The sequence below is a fragment of the Monopterus albus genome, unplaced genomic scaffold (genome assembly GCF_001952655.1).
Source record: "Monopterus albus unplaced genomic scaffold, M_albus_1.0 scaffold14.1, whole genome shotgun sequence".
Classification (NCBI taxonomy): domain Eukaryota; kingdom Metazoa; phylum Chordata; class Actinopteri; order Synbranchiformes; family Synbranchidae; genus Monopterus; species Monopterus albus.
In genome coordinates, this window is record NW_018127894.1 from 256,629 (window position 1) to 273,457 (window position 16,829).

The 16,829-nt window shown below is 41.2% G+C and overlaps 1 protein-coding gene across 1 annotated transcript in view; it reads left to right on the forward strand.

Annotated features, from left to right (window-relative positions):
- st6galnac5a (ST6 (alpha-N-acetyl-neuraminyl-2,3-beta-galactosyl-1,3)-N-acetylgalactosaminide alpha-2,6-sialyltransferase 5a) overlaps positions 1-16,823 on the forward strand; it is a 68,943-nt gene extending 52,120 nt beyond the window's left edge. The window contains exons 5-7 of the mRNA XM_020591337.1: positions 1-251; positions 9,155-9,262; positions 14,406-16,823. The exon at positions 1-251 is cut by the window's left edge and continues 25 nt beyond it. Of these exons, the coding sequence (XP_020446993.1) occupies positions 1-251; positions 9,155-9,262; positions 14,406-14,664 (618 nt within the window). The 3' untranslated portion in view covers positions 14,665-16,823. The remainder of the gene's footprint in view (positions 252-9,154; positions 9,263-14,405) is intronic.
- Positions 16,824-16,829: the final 6 nt, after the last annotated feature.

Here is a 16,829-nt window from a genome sequence, read left to right on the forward strand (position 1 = left end):
CTGCGTGTCATCGCTCACTCCAGCATGCAGCGGGTGCTGCGCAGTCGCCACGAGCTACTCAACGCCAGCCAGGACACGGTATTCATCTTCTGGGGCCCCAGCAGCTACATGAGGCGTGATGGGAAAGGTCTGGTGTATAACAACCTGAGGTTGATGAACCAGGTGCTGCCCAAACTCAGAGTCTACATCATCTCCTGGCAGAAGATGCTGCAGTTTGACGAACTCTTCAAGAAGGAGACCGGCAAGGACAGGTGAGGGGGGGTCTGGGGGGGTGGCTGTCACTGCATCACAGTGCATCACAACAAATATTCATAAAAACAGTAAGGAATGAAGGGTGACTGGGTGTATTTAGACAGTGTAAAGTAGAAGTCAAACTATTATTTAATGAACTGATTATTCAGCAGTTTTATTAAGCAACAATTCCAACTCTTGGTTGGTTAAAGATTCTCAAATGGGGAGATTTGCTGCTTTTTTCTGTCTCTATCACTGAAAACTGTTTGTATTTTGGACTGTTGTTCAATCACAATGTGCAATTTGACAACATCTTAGAGAAATTGTGTTTAGTGTTTTTCACTATTCTCTAACAATGCATTGACCAAACTCTTAAACCAATAATAGAAAAAAACACCAGAATAAACCATGATGCTGCTGCAAACGAAGGCAGCAGGAGATGCAGCTGGTGAAGTGGCTCAATTGAAAAGCTGGTGGATAAGAATTCAGGTCTCTGCTTGTGCTTCCAAAATCTCATCTCTGGTCTTTACAAGACATTATTGATCATGTTTGCAAATGAATTCCTAATGACTGAAACACTCTATGGTCAGTCTGTGCTTCATAAAACCAAAGGAGGAGCACTGTAAAGGTAAGACAGTAAAAGCAGGCCTACGTATAGAAAACAAGAAAAGATTTCCAGAAGCAGCTCCATACAGGTATTACCTGACAGTACTAACCTTCAGGCTATTCAGTCAGTACTTTGTAACGTGGATACATTTTCATAACATCTTTAACTTACTCGGCGACAGACAACTGAGGGGTAATCTAGCCATATTTAAAATGATATCAGTCATTAGGGCTTTGTATCCTCAAATGAATAATTTGTGCATATGTCTTCCAAACGCTGTACAATGTGTGTATGCTATGCAATCTGCTGCTTCAGAGTAGTTTCACCTTCTCTAATCTAGTTCAAGTGCTGACTACAAAAACAAACACACCATACTACGTGACTGATTTCCTGTATTTTAGTGCATTATGAAAATCAACTTGCAGATGCATTAAACTTGTATTTGACCATCAAACATGAAATCCATCAACAAGAAAGCCCAGATGTCAAGACAGTGTGGCTGATTATGATGTTTGTTTGTTGCGTGCAAGGTTTTCAGATCTCAGACTTTGTCTCCTGTAGCCACTCGAATTCACCAACAAAAGAGAGGTTTCAAACTGGTCAGTGTTCAAAGTGAAATATTAATGTAATAAAATTCTGCTTTAGATATACAAATGGCTTAGTTAGACACTGCTCTGAGTTTGTTACTGCAACACCTTCTCTCAAGCTGAGTGGTGTTAAATGACTCAAATATAATGGGTCCAAGCTGAGTTCTCAGTCCCGTGGCCATTAATGCTTAATGAAAATGCCACCATACACACCCACTCACTCGCTCTCTCTGTGTCTGTTTGTCTCGCCCTCTCTTTGTCTGAGCCTTTGTCCTGGGTGTCGCTGGAGATTGAATCGGACTGCAGCTTAAGACAGATGTCAGGGGGGGAAATTGCAGAGTAGAGGATTTGGTGAGGTGCTCAAACATTCACCCTTTAGAATATGTAGTTATACAGTAATGGTAAATGTTTACAGTGAGCAGACCACTTCCGTTACTGTGCTAATTCACTGTTTGTCATCCTTTTAGGCATTAGCATCTGTGAGGTGTCTGAGGTCATTTCTGCTCTGTGGAGTGTGGGAGGAGAAGGGAGGAAAGTGTTCCAACTAAAAGTCTAAATCTATTTAATGTTTGAGAAGAGTTTAAAGGAAGTTTTCAGCATGTAAAATATGCCGTACCTTTTATAATTTTTTTAACCTAATTTTTAAAACTGAATCCTATTGTTAAGGATTAGGAGCCTGTGTGAGCAGCAATAGCAGAGCAATCAACTGTGCAATCGGCAGCCCTGCAAGCTTGTAATTGTAATTATGGGTTATGCCATTTCAGAAAAGGTAATTAAGATGGTGTGGGATGATGCCACATCCACCTATTTTAATAACACTGGCAGAGGAGCAATGAAAAACAGGTGTCCCTCTGCATCCTCTGTTAAATTGCCTACCCAGAATCAGCCCCAAATGGTGATTAGAGGCAAATTAGCTTTTCAAATAACCTTTTTTTTTCCTCAATTCAGTGTTTGATGTTCCTGCTATGCTTTATTGTAATTGCTTACAGCTTCACAGTGGTGCACTGTTAGGTTTCTATTGGATATATCTGGGCTGAATTGTGGTGCAGTTGACAAAGTATGTGGGAGGCTGAAGTGTTGAGTAGAGATCATTAAGTTACCGAATTATCACAGGTGTGATCCTTTTTAACAGTAAATTTTCCTGATGTTGAAAAAGCTGGAAAAAAATTGAAGCCTTGGCAGTCCTGAAACAAAAACAAGCTGAGGTGGCGTGAAAACAGAAGCCTCAGCAGGGAAACAGTGCAATACAGAAGGAACAGCTGCAGCAGTGGAGAATACACAGACCTGAAGTGGACACAGTGACCAGAAACAGACCTTCACTTAGTCTCTTACAACTACATCACCAATACCTGGGCCTGTATTACTCCAAGCAATACCATAAAGGGTGGACTTAGGAGTTAAAAGGGTTCCTTTCCTTTTCATTTACCAAGAGATTCCCTCCTACTTGCAGCTAAATGTAAGAGTAACATTTAAGGGCCATGCACACCCCCACACTTTATTCTGGTTATTAAAACCTTTGTTCAGGTTGAATGTTGGTAAACTTGTGCTAGAAAAGGCAGGATGTCACAAGATGTACAGTTTTCTGAAACAAACCTATCTGATAAAGGTGTCATTTGTCTCATCTTTTGAGGAGCAACAGCGCTAACAAGGGAAGCAGGGAGATGCCTGTTTTAATTTGCAGAGTCAACTTGAGCATTTAAGAAAAAAAAACTGGAAATGTATCAGACGTCTCCAGTTCACATCAGAAGTGGATGGAAACACACATTGAATTCTTTTGCACATTTTCTCAAAATTTGTGAAAGTCTTGGATGGAAACCCACTTTACTGACCTGAAAAGAGGTCTAATCAGCCAAAATGAGTGAACTCACCTGTGCCGGTGAGTTCACTGGTACAGGCTAGTGCAGGAGTCGCCAGTCAGAAAAGAATTTATCTGCATCACCTCTTTTTTTTTTCTTATTAAAAATGACATACAAAATGTAAAAACAAGCTTATAAGTCATAATGTTTTAAAGTTAAAATGATACATTTTAAGTATATCCAGGTAACAGGGTAGAACAAATGGCCTACAACCATGTTAAGAGGGAGGAAAACGGGGGAAATTGGACAAAGTAAAAGCAAAAAGAAAAGCGAACTGAAGCAGGAAGGAGATGCTAGGAAAGAGACTGCAAACAAATAGCATGTCAGCTTTCTTCTCAATTTTTCACCTCCGAGGAATATGACAAACTGAGGCAGCACAAGTGGGAGCTGTGAGCAGTCTGCAAGTACCATAAACATCAAGTAGATACAGATGGATAAAGTGAAGTGCCTTAAATTAGCAATCAACACTAAATATGTTCCAATCACTGAAGTCACTTGGGCTGAACGTGTCAGGTATAAATTGAACACTGTACATGCCTGCAGGAAAACCTGGACCTCACATGAAACAAAAAAAATACATATTTTATAGTAATATGCATGAGTAACAGTGTGTGTCCTCAGAAGTTCACTTCAGCTTTAGCATAATTACATCTAATCACACCCCGGTGTAACCTTTCCCTTTAAGCAGTTGCAGAACAGACAAAATAAGCTCGGTGACGACACATCTGCCCTTTAGAAGTAAATGCAATGCAACAACAAAAACTTAAACAGCTGCATAGTTCTTTCTCTAAGCAGCTTTCGCCTTCCTAATTAGGGCTACACTTAAAAAAAAAAAAGTCCACTAATTTGATCACACATCGAATGCCCGTATGATTTTCCTAAAAGGAACTCATGCACGCTGCCTGCAGGGTAAGAGCAGTTTTTTTTTGTGTTAAGTGCTGTTATCTTGAAAGCAGTCAACGCCTTTATTTAATACAAGCATTTGAAAATAATCTCAGGTTTTATGAGAAATAGGATTTTAGACTCAAGGGTCAAAACACAAACAATTCATTAAAAGGGGACTTTTGTTAGATTTTCAAAACTAACCTACAAACATGAGGAACGGCAGCATTCACCTTCACAGGGATGAATCTGTGCTCAAAGCTTGTTAATGTTCTTTTTTTAGACAGCCATGGTAGGTAAGAGCTTGACATTTCGCACCACATTATTCATCTGCATGTTCATAAACAGAGAAATGAGTTAAGTGAGATTAGCCACGTCTCTTAACTAAGACCTCCGTGCATCCACAGCAGATTGATGACAAAATGTTGTGCTTTGAACTTTCTCATTTGCAAAAGGAGTGTGTGTGTGTGTGTGTGTGTGTTTGAAGAACAGGGCTGTTGTCATATTAAAGCCCGGTGTCTATCTTTGGACATCATAACAAATCAACATGCTCCAGACAACCTGGGTCCTGTCATAATTAAATGAAAATGAGAAGTCTGTGCCTCAGCTGTGATAGCATCAGTGTGGCTCAACACTGCTGTTTGTTGCATGGACAGACTAATAAAAATGAAAGTCGGACACAAGTGCATTGTCACTATTCATCACACTGTCACACAGCCAGTGCAGAGTGATTGATTCTGGTATTCCAGAAAGTAGGTTTAGAGAAATCTCCGAGTTGAAAATAGAGTTTTGGAATATGTAGTAGGATATATAGTGGCATATAGTCTTACTGTAACTTGCTCACAATCATTAAATTATGTTAAACCAAGATTTTTAAATTTAAAATAGACCCCAAAAAATGTACACTCAGTTTTAGCCCAGACACTTTATCAAATTTAAATCACCAAAATCATCATTACAGTCATCCTAGGGTTACAGACAGAGGACTATATTTAATGTAAACTTAAGTCCTGTCTGAGTTCATCCTCTGCTACCAATAGGCACTTTGTCATGCTCAGATTACAGAAATCCATGTATCTAAAAATGTAATGTAACATAGCTGTAGTAGGATTACAGCTGTATCATCCATTAAGGCCAATCAAGTCTGCAGCCACATTCAGTAAAATGCAGTAGTGGTAACTTATTGACTGGGGTTTTTTTCACTGCTGCAGTTTCTCATCTCACGGTTGGTCAACTCAGAGTTCAGAGTTTGTTAAACCTGCTTTCTGGAACACCTCCCAAGAGGTCTGGTTTGTTAGGCAACACACTAAAACAGCACAAACTGACTATACACACATTTCTCCAGCAAACACAATGTTGTATTAAGGGTTGGACAGGGGGAAAATCATGGAGGTTATTGCTGTTTGCTTATTTGCTGAAATAGAGCCAAACAAAGTCAAAGTCTGTGTATGAAATCACTTTCTATCTTATATTTTACCCTCCAATATTTTATTTGAGTATTGAATGTGAAAATTTAGCGCTGTCGTCTCGCAACAAGAAGGTTCAGGGTTGGAGCCCCGGTCAGCCGGGGCCTTTTTGTGTGGAGTTTGCATGTTCTCCCTGTGCCTGTGTGGATTCTCTCCAGCTTCCTCCCACAGTCCAAAGACATGCAGCTTAGGTTGACTGGTGACTCATAGGAGTGAATGTGGGTGTGTGTGGTTGTCTGTCTTTATGTGCCAGCGCTGTGATAGACTGGGGACCTGTCCAGGGTGGACCCCGCCTCTCGTCCAATGTCAGCTGGGATTGGCTCCAGCTGCTGAGTCTTGTTTTTAACATTCCCCTGATCCCCTTTCGACACTCGGGAAATATTTTCTGGTTCTTCTTCAGCTTCCCAGGAATGTGTTTTCTATTCCACAATCCCCAAGCAGGGAAGATGTTCAGAATATACACGATAAACATGTGTAGCCCCCCTACACTGTTCTCTTTGTGAGAAACAACAAAGTACGTCTGGACACCTTTTCCAAAAAAACAAAAACGGATAAACCCTCCACTCCAAACATGTCACCCTCATCAACCGCAGGCGAGCAGTGTTGAAGTACCTGCCCAGTTGTTCTTGTCAAGACCGCTCTTATCAGGCCCCGGCTTTGTCTCTGTCTTACCGAGTTAGGACCTCAGCTGCAGTGAGTTTTGGTGTAAATGTGTGGGAACAGATAACAAGCAGTAACAAGCTTTCTGAAAGCAGCAAGGTGATGAGGTGGTTGAGAAAGTATGAGCTCTGTGTCAAAATACTCTTATTCTAGAATTTGAACGTCTGCCTCCTCACTCTTTCTCCGTCACGTCTTTAAAAAAAAAAAAACATGATGGCTTGTTCTGGAAATACAAGCCAAAATTTACAATTAATTTTGACCCATTTAAAGTCTACAGTAAACAAAATGCAAAGTTAATTTTTAGCAGCGTGGCTTTGTGGTAATGTTGAACAGGTCGCTGCTTTAAATAAATATCTGTTCTGACTGATGGACTGATTCTTATAAAGCTGATTCATATAGACATGCTCCCCTCAAGACAGACAGACAGTAGATTACAATTTATCTAGAGCCATCATCAAGTCATATTTTCACTATGTGCAATGAGTATTTCCTGATCAGATACTTGCAAAACTACTCAGCCTCAGCTGTACTTTATGTTTAGTTCTAATTAGCAAATGCTGTAACCCAAACTAAAATATGGTGATCATGGTAAACATACTGCTAATCATCAGCCTCACACAGCTGCTAGTGTGCCATCCATCCATTATCTATCCTGCTTATCCTGAATAGGGTCGCCGCTGGGGCTGGAGGGCTGGAGCCAATCCCAACTGACATTGGACAAGATGATGCTTGAGTCTAACAATAAATTACAAAAGTATTGAATTAGAGTACGTTCATAATAAAATGCCAGTCATTTTACTTGCCAGTCCATGAAAAAAACCTTAGTCCCATTTTCTGCAGAGTTCAACAGGGCTTTTCACAATAAAATGCAATACGTTGTTAAAGCTTGTACTAACATATATAGATTAATGTGGCAGTTATTTAGTGGAGGTACAGTACTACTGAACATGTGGCACTACTACAGCTTCATTTATTGAAGGATTGTTATAATGTGATTAAAATAGAACTGATTTTCCTCCTACACAGTTAATTTCTTTCTCATCTTTCCATATAGTGAGCAGGTTCGTGTTGAAACAGTAATAATAGTAATAAAGGCTGCAAAAGTTACCTATATTCATCTTGGAACCCTCCTCATCTTATTTAATATTTCCATAGGGGCCATCTCGAAATGAACCTGATAACTGATGCATATATACATCTACTGGTCACACGTGACAATCCCAGTCACAGATGAGGTTCGACTATGCAGAGAGGGCGGCATAAGTTTCACACCTGATTCATCTGAAGGATTCAGACTTATCCCTGCTGAATCTTGCATGATAAACCAGTTACATCAGCTACTTGAATGTTTTCATACTGTGTGAGAGAACCAGAGTAGCTGTGTTGCAGTTTGTTTTTTCCTGAAACTAATTTAAAAATTGATTTGATGAATATTGATTGTTCCAAAGTCTTTTGGGCCACAGCTAAACCCTGTGCTGGGCAGTGACTGCAGCTGTGGCTCCCAGCCAGTGTGCCGCAGATCAGCATCATGAAGTTTCTGTCACCGCTGCATTGTGAACTCGAGACCGAGCGTCCAGTGCTGGCGGCTCTGTGAAGCACAGCAGTGCTCGGAACTAAATGCTAACAGCAGCATGCAGACGTTTAGCAAACACTGCACACAAGTACAGCTGAGGCTGATGGCACAGTCATTTGTTTTGCATGTAGTCTCTTAAAGGCTGAGGAAAAGGTTTTGACTAGATGGTGGCGTTAGATGAAAAGAGATCACAAAAGTGATTTAGAATTGATCTTTATCCTCTAGGGATATTGAATATCAGAGATACATTTCACAGCAAGTCATCCTAGTTGTCAGCCTCATGGTGTTACCTGAGGGGAAAAATCAGGGGAACGCTCAGTCAAAAAAGTCTGTATGATTCATCATCTGAGGACCATGGATGTCTGAACAGTGTCTTAGGTTTTTCAGTGTGGACTAAAGTGAGGCAGTGATCTACAAACCACCCTCGCCCTCCCCTGAGCTAAGCCGCTACCGAGCTAAAACACATGCTAGCCTCAGTTTGGGTCATTTCAGTCAGGCCATTAACATAGTTCACACTCATCAGCTCTGTAAAACACATCCTAGAAATGCTGTATGTTAGCATATCAAAAATGTAAGGTAGTTCATTAAAAATGATCCAAAGGTTTATTTAAAAGAGAATATTTTTTACACTGCAGCCTGAATAAAATGAAATGAAAGTTCTCATCACAACATCTTTCAGGAACCATTTATTAGACCTTATTTATTTTGCTGTCAAGAAATAGAACCAGAGTTTTTTGCTGTTAGAAAATGCATGGTGGTCCGACAGGAATATTTCTCATCTGACCGGAGTCTTACAGGAGAGACCGCTCTGAAGGACATTTAGACTTAGAGAGATATTTTAATCCAATGTCATTTTGTTTTTTATATTTTATATGTAGCATTTCTCAGAAAACGGATCTGTGCTCATTTCTTTGCTAAAAGCTGTGATGTGAAAGTTGGCAGTCATAGCGGACGCCGTCATCTCAGCTCTCTGCACTACATGCACACCAAGGCTACTTTCTGATTAAGGGTTGATTATTTGACAGGGTTCATTTGTATCAGTCGATATGTAGGATGGATCTGTATTTTAATGAAGCTGTGAGGGAACTTGAACGATCTCTGTGTTGGGAAAATCGACCTCTGGGTTTCGATAAATCTTTATTCTGCCATAATAAACCGCCGTGAGATTTTCTGATGATCCATCTCAGTTAATCACATTCCAAAAATTAAATCCAGCTCAGTTTTCATCCCTGTGGTCTCCCACACATGAAATCTGGCTAAATGTCTTTTCTCTCTCCTTCTCTCCCCTCTAGGAGGATATCAAACTCTTGGCTGAGCACTGGCTGGTTCACTATGACCATCGCCCTGGAGCTGTGCGACAGGATCAATGTCTACGGCATGGTTGCCCCTGACTTCTGCAGGTGAGACAGTGGAGCTGAATGTGAAACATCAGCACCAGCTCCCCAATAAGTGCTATCACTAGGCATTTTTAAAGCAGAGCTATACATGTAGTTGTTTCAAATGGATACAAATTCCTAGCAGTGCAGCACAGCCACCTGATGAAAAGATTAGAACAGTAAATGTATTTAGGCAGCAGGAGATAAATAAAATGTCAGCGTGGCTGCAGATGTTTTGGAATGCCTGAATATTATGACAGTATTCTAGATAATATTTTCATCTTTGTGTGCATGTGAGGGAGAACAAGCAGGGGTCTCACTCTGCTGCTTTCTCTGGCCACAGATGTCCCTGGACAATGAACCAGAAGGTGTTAACAGTGCAAAAGTTGTGAAATATGGCTTTATCTTGCACATATCTAAGTATTAAATATGGCACTGACACTACATAGGTTTTAGAAGAAAACAACTTTTTGTGTCAGACAGGTTTTCTTCCAGGCTCTCCTCACAGGAGACTGGAAGGTGGAGTCATCAGGGAGATTCAGCTCACCTAATCTAATTCGCTGCTACACTACCTAAGTTAGTGGCAGTCTTCCTTTGTTGTGCCTGGCTTTGTCCACCCCTTTTGCTTTGGTTTTATTTGATTTGTTTGCTGCTGTGTACAATATCCCCCAGCGTTTTTCATTCACCGCAGTTGCAACAGATGTCAAAAACATCCAACTATTGACCAACATATAATGGATTATCAGCTGCTGAGGGCTGCAAAGGATACAAAAGTTGTGTTCCCTGCAATTCAGTTAAAAGAAAGCTGCAGTTCTAAGATTCTCTGAGATCAGATAAGACTGGCCTTGTTCACCCTTATGAGTTATTCTGGATTATTCAGAATGGGAATGCAGAAAGATCCAACCCACGAACTGGAACAAAGCTGAAGTGAAAGGGGAGCACATACATAGGAAATAAGGTCACATGTAGCCAGAGTGCAAGATGCAGTGTAGCTTGAGTGGTTCCTCTTCCAAAACAGTTTTTAAAAATGTTTTTGGTCAGGCTAATACGTCCATTCTGACACCACTTCTAGACATGAAGAGACCAATATATAAAACAGTTGTACCAGGTCCACATGACCCAACACATTCTCTGATTTTTTTGAAAGCTCACTTAGAGCCACACTGATTGTGGTTAAGCAGCAGTATTGACTGAAGAATAACAGAATTCCTCAACTTGTTCTTTCTAAATTGTGGGCAGGCTTTGGTTTTCTCCATTTAACACATGAGAAGTCAGAAAAGACACTAATAGCAAGTCTGAGCGTGCTCAGATTGTAAGGTGATTTCACAGACAGTCTGCTAAACCAGGTCGTACTTCAGTACAGCAGTCTGCTCTGAATGACTGCTTAAAAAACAGAACATCTCTCTGGCTGCTGGCTAAAGAATTAAGCCTGCGAAAAGATTAGAGTCTGTATAAGAAGTCCAGGGTAGGGTAGCATTTATCCTAACTCCCAGAGTTTGTAGGAATACACTTGTCTTGACACTGCTCTCCAGAGGACTATGTTGAAGCCAGCGGCAGCCATCTCCAAAGCTTCACTCCACTGTTTTCATAGAACATCCTTACTGACCTGCAGCAGCTGGCTTTGACTACAACCTGTCCCTTGAGTACATTTGATACCTTAAACATTGCAACACAAGACAGAAAACCTTTAGCATGTATAGCAGCTGAGCTAACACTAAAGCTGGATAGCATAAACATTGTACGTTTTATTTACCTTGATAGTTGTGCACAAACTCCTCGTAGAAGAATTAATATCCCTTGTTTAGTTTATTTCCTTTAACTGAAGGATGAGTCTCCACAATTCTCATGACATCAGAAATGCTGAATTTCCACCAGGCTGACAGAGAAGCTGAAAAACTGTTGTTGTTCATTTGGACTATGCCACCCACTGGCTCTTTCTTTCCGGTGTGAGATAAAAGTTAGCATTTGGTGCTGCATCATCTTACAAAGTCAAGTAGCTGGTGGCTTGATTCCCCCAGTTCAGTAAAATATTTTGTAGAAGCTACTGCTAACGTTCGGAGTAATATCAAATATTTTATATCATGAGTACACTGTCCTGTAGAAACCATGTCACCTGAGATAACTGCCTTGGCTTTAAAGGTGTACTTCACCAATTTATTGTTTCATTTTCCCTTTATAGTTAAGCTTTGACAAGGTATTTTGAGTTAATTCTGTGTATATTAAAGGGTGTTATTACCCTATGAAATACTCTTTCATCCCATAAAGTAGGATTTAATCTAAAATCTAAAAGATTTAATTTCACCAAATTTAAAGTTTTGATGATAGCAACAGTAATGTTTCTCTACATGTCATCACTCTTACAAGAAACTTGGTGGGTGACACTGCAGTGGTAAATAATTACCAAATTAATGAATGCTTGAAGTATTTTGTGATAATAACCAACAAGGAAACCAAATGTAATTAGAGCGCTGAAGTGTAACCACCGCAGCACAAAACCAAAACCCAGAAGAAAAACCTCCAGGTCAGACTGACGGGTTGCCATGGTGACAGCATAGTGGAGATTTTTGTGTAGTATAGTTTTTTTAGGTGTGTTCAGCTGCTATAGATATCTGAGCAAAGAAGTGTAGAGAATTCTCTCCCCTTTATATTCCTTGTGCAGTGCACACCATCCGTGATTCAGCACACTGAATATGGAAGAGAAACACCATAACCACAATACTGGTCCTGTGTAACAGAAACGCAGAGCACCATGGGATACATAGCCAGTTTCATCTCTGTCTTGCTCCTAGTGACTAACTCATCCTACCTAATTAGCAGAGTTTAATGGTTTGAATTACAGTTCATGTCTCATCCATCTGCCAACTCTTTAATTGGAGGATTTTATTGGACAAGGAACAAATCTTACTAGATTTTTCAATAAAAAGAACAAAGAGTAAAATGTTCAGCGTATCTTCCTGGCTCTGATTGATTAAAAATAATTATTTTTTTTTGGTTTTGGCACATTCCATCTTGGTGTTAAAGAAGAGAGAATGCTAGTTTTGTTGGCGTAAACTGATACTTGACAATCCTTCTAGTTCTCATAAGGATAAGGAGTGAAGTCTGTAGATTTGACTGGATGTGATCTGAGAATTGAAAAACCCATCTCTCACTAACATCATGCCAGTTATGCTTTATTGGCATGAAGGCTTTATATTTATGAAGCCAAGGCATTAGTGAATAGCCAATAATTCTAAATAATGCAAGTACCCACCTTTCCTTTTTTCTTATGAACAGTTTTGAGAATGCTGGAACACTGCGATGATGTGCAGCTTTTCTCCAGTCTGAGCTTATTTTTGCATTTCTTTCATTGTCGGTATGTCCAAAGAGATTCAGGGATTACATGAAAAAAAAAACCCTGCCAGATTTTTATCAACTCAAATCCCTCAGTTACCAAACTAGTCAGTACTTTGCATCTACAGATGGTTGAAATCTGGGTTTTGGTCAGACCCCTCAGGGAGTTGGGAACTTGTCCTGAAGTCACTTCAGTGTTGTCTTGGCTGTGTGCCTCAGGTCATTGTTGTGCTGAAAGGTGAGCCATCACTCCAGTGTCAGGCTGGGCGCCTCTGTATTTGGCTGCATTCATCTTTCTGTCGGCTCTGACCAGTCTCCCTGTCTCTGCTGCTGAGAAGGCAGCGTGATGCTACCGCCGCCGTGGTTCAGCGTAGGGTGATGTGCAGTGCCCGGTGTTCAGATATACACTACTGTTCAGAGGTTTTAGACCACCTCAATTTTTCCAGGTATCAGTGTAAACCCTCTGCCGAACACACTTTGGTCATTCTGTCTACAGCTGAAATCAAATATAGTTGTGATAGACAGTACTGTGGCTAGAGGTGTTTTGCACGTGTAGGTTGCTTTGCTTTCAATCTTCATCTGGGAGGTCTGGACGCTGTGCTGTGATTGCATCATCTGAAGCTGACTAGTTGTTTTCTCCTACACAGCCTGAAGGGGTTTTATTTTTGATATTTGCTCATTATCCTGCTACAGGATGAAAGTCTGAAAAGGTCTGACTTCCTCTGGTAATGGCCTTTTTCCAAATCGTGCTTCAGAGGATGTAATAACAGGCTTTTTTAACACTGCCTTTGTAAAGAGAGTGTGTTGCTGGGACACCCATAGGAATAGTTCGCCTCAATTTACAGACTTCCACTGCTGCAGAAGTTAATGTAATTTGGCCTATGATTTGATCCCTGGAAAAGGATCAGATCATATGAAATTTACACACATTTTTAGCTTTTGGCGACTTTTTGGAGGGGGGGTTACCTCTGTCTTTTAAATGTTGTTTGGCGAGCTATAAGTGAGCTGTCATATGTTTTTTACTCAAAGTGCCTTTAGTCTGGCTGCTCTACCATAAATGCCTGATTGATCTATGCCTCACCACATTTTTATCACAGAGGTCTACAAAGCGCCCCTTGGGCTTGACATGCAGAGTGAAATGTGGGGCCCTATATACACAGGGGTGTGCCCTTTAATCTATGTCCAGTCAGTTCAGTTTGCCACAGGTGGACTTCAGTCAAGTTCTAGGCACATCTCAAGGAAAATGAAAGCAGCTTACCACAGAGTGCCGCAGCAAAGTGTCTGAATCCGCTGTAGAAAAAAGTTATTGTAACTTAGTGTTTTATCCTGTCTCGTGTTTCAAATGTACACAGGTAAGTGCTATTAAAGGAGAAGGCTGAAGAGGTAGAGGGCAGCAATAAAGATGCAGACTTTAGCGTTGTGGTATTCAGACTCAATGAGCACCCGTTAAACAGGCTGCCCGTTGAGAGACAGAGAGATCATGGACATGCTTGATTTGAGGATGCATTGTGTGGAAAAAATGTCTTCCCAGCTTGTCTGAATTATGCCAAGGCCCCAGTGTTGCAGTTTTCATTATTCATACTCAAACAGAAGTTGTTCTGCTCTTTAAAACTTTCTTTATTTGCATTTTTCATTCAGTGTTCAGCTGCAGATGGCATTGCAAAGTTATTAAGACAAGCTAAATTTGGCCGTGTGCACCCTGCAAAGACATACAGATGAATGCAGATCATTCTCCCCCACCACAAAGTGATAAAACATTGTGGTGTCTAATGAAACTCAAGTGACTCATTAAAACCTTTTAAAATGTCAGCTCTCTCTTCTCTCTCCACCCCTGCAGGGAGCCACAGCACCACTCCGTCCCCTACCATTACTACGAGCCACGAGGTCCAGACGAGTGCGCCATGTACATTTCCCATGAACGTGGGCGTCGGGGTAGCCACCACCGCTTCATCACAGAGAAACGGGTCTTCGCCAACTGGGCACGGACGTTTGACATCCACTTCTACCAGCCGGACTGGAGCCCCCCGCCTCTCCCAGCCAACCGCACACTGGAGGGAACAGTCGCGGTGGCAACCATGGTGCCCCGGAAGACATGACTGGCATTGGGAAGAAGAAAGTCCTTTCGAGAGTTGGACTGAGGATGAGGAAACGTTTGCCCTGAGGCCTGCTGGAACCTTACCACTGTATAAAACTTTAAGTAGGCATGAAAAATAGCTACCACAGATGAAGACTTAGTCATGTTGATCCTGCTGGACATTTGTGATGAACATTTCTCCAGCCCCAGCTTTTGTTTACTGAGGTGAACCAGTTCAAAGTCCCTATTTGAGAACCTCGTAAAATTAGGTTATACAAGAAGGCAACATCACCCACTCCGCTGTCAGTGCATGCAGTGTCTTACTGTGGATCCTCGCAGTCTGTGCATATGTGTGTGTGTGTGTGGATGCATACGTTTACTAGAGAGATTCGAGGATCCAAACTTGACTTTGGGTTTTCCACAAATCCTCTGTTGGATGAAAAATCGAAGCGAGATTCACTGTTGACAGGCGTTGTGATGGTTTTCCTTTTCACAAGCTAGTGCGGAGCTGAATAGTAATAATAGTGCAGTTTGACTTAAATTTGGCTATTTCAATTATTACTGTTCAGATGTTCTGTTTTGAAACTGCATTGCTGTGGTTTTCAAAGACTGAAGCCATCAAGTTGGAAGAAATTCTTTCAACTCCTGTGCTGTACAATGAAGGCTCAAGTCCCTCACTTCCCTAACTTTTATTTATATTGCCTTTCAGATGTGTGCGTTGTAAGCTCACTAAAGTGTCACCACTGTCAAACTTTGCAACGCGGCACTTCCTGGCTGAATGACAAGTGTGGAACATTCACTGGGGAGGTTTTATCTCGTGCGTGTACACCTCCTCTGGCCCCGTACGTATGTATCATAAGGCTTTGTCAGCTCCTGTCACCAGTTAATAGTGCGATTTATATAGCTACAAGCTGGATTTCCATGTAAATGCACAGCCATGTCACACAAGACAAGTGGGAGATTAAGATCGAGAGCTCGGAAGCAGCAGCGACATCCATCCTACTATATTCATCTGCTGCCGCTTTCGTGAGTCTGAATCTCTTTGCAGAAGAATTACACTGTTTGCAAGAATACTGGGTTTTCTGTTTTTGTTAAACCAACGAGTATATGATCTGTCACTTTACCATCTCTCGTGTGTTTTATGTGCACTTTCTTCTCACTTGGAGTATATGCTATATGTAGACTGCCTCTCTCCTTCTCTGAGATCCTCCGTTTCCCCCTGTCTGCTCTTTCTCTATGAATAAGAATCAAGTGTCAGTCAGGAGAAAGTGCTGAGCGTGTGGTTATCTCAGTGATGCATCCCGGTGCTAAGTTCCTATTGATTTTGCCCTCTCCTCTGTAATGAGAGGACAGATGCTGTGCGTCAGATACGTAGGTGCTCTCACCACGAGAACAGCGCCTCGCTCGAGAGGAAGGCACGATTGCTTTACATACAACGCCAATAGCTGCAGGAGTGGTGCTACTGCATGTTGCCTGGCTGTGTGCTGCTGTCTTTGTACAGTAGCAAAGACGTGTTGGTTTTCCAGCGATGTTGACTCATCTGTGAATGTCCTGTTTGTTGGTTAGGGCTAAAACTAATTATTTTCATTATCAAGTTTCATCTATGGCATGTCAGAACATTATGAAAAGCATCCAGAATCCAAGGTAACATTTTCACATTGCTTGTATTGTCAAAGTGCAAAACCCAAAGTTATTCCATTTACAGTGACACAAAAGCAGCAAATCGTCACATTTCATGAGGCAAAACCAGAGAAACATTTGACATTTTTTTGCTTGGCATTAATTAAAGTTATTCCTCTTCCATGTCTGTATGGTAAATATGCAATAAACTGAGCCAGCAACTAGTTGGTTTTAAAGCAAAAATCAAATGGCAAATTGCTGTTTTTTCAACTCAGTTTGTGTGTGGAAGAAACAAACCCAGTAGAACATGTTAACCTGAGATTTAAAGGTGTTGGTAGGTGATGTTTGGTACCTTTGGACAGAGCCGGGGCTCACTGTCAAATGTTTTCCCCTGTTTCCAGTCTCTTTTGCTAACTGGCTGCTGATTCAAGCCACATATTTACGGTACAGACATGTCAGCACCGGTGTTGGTCTTTCTTCTGTATTTGCACATGATGGAAATGTCATTTCACTTAATAAATGACCTCTATTTGTATGCAGAAGGCTTGAGAGATTAATACAGGGCAG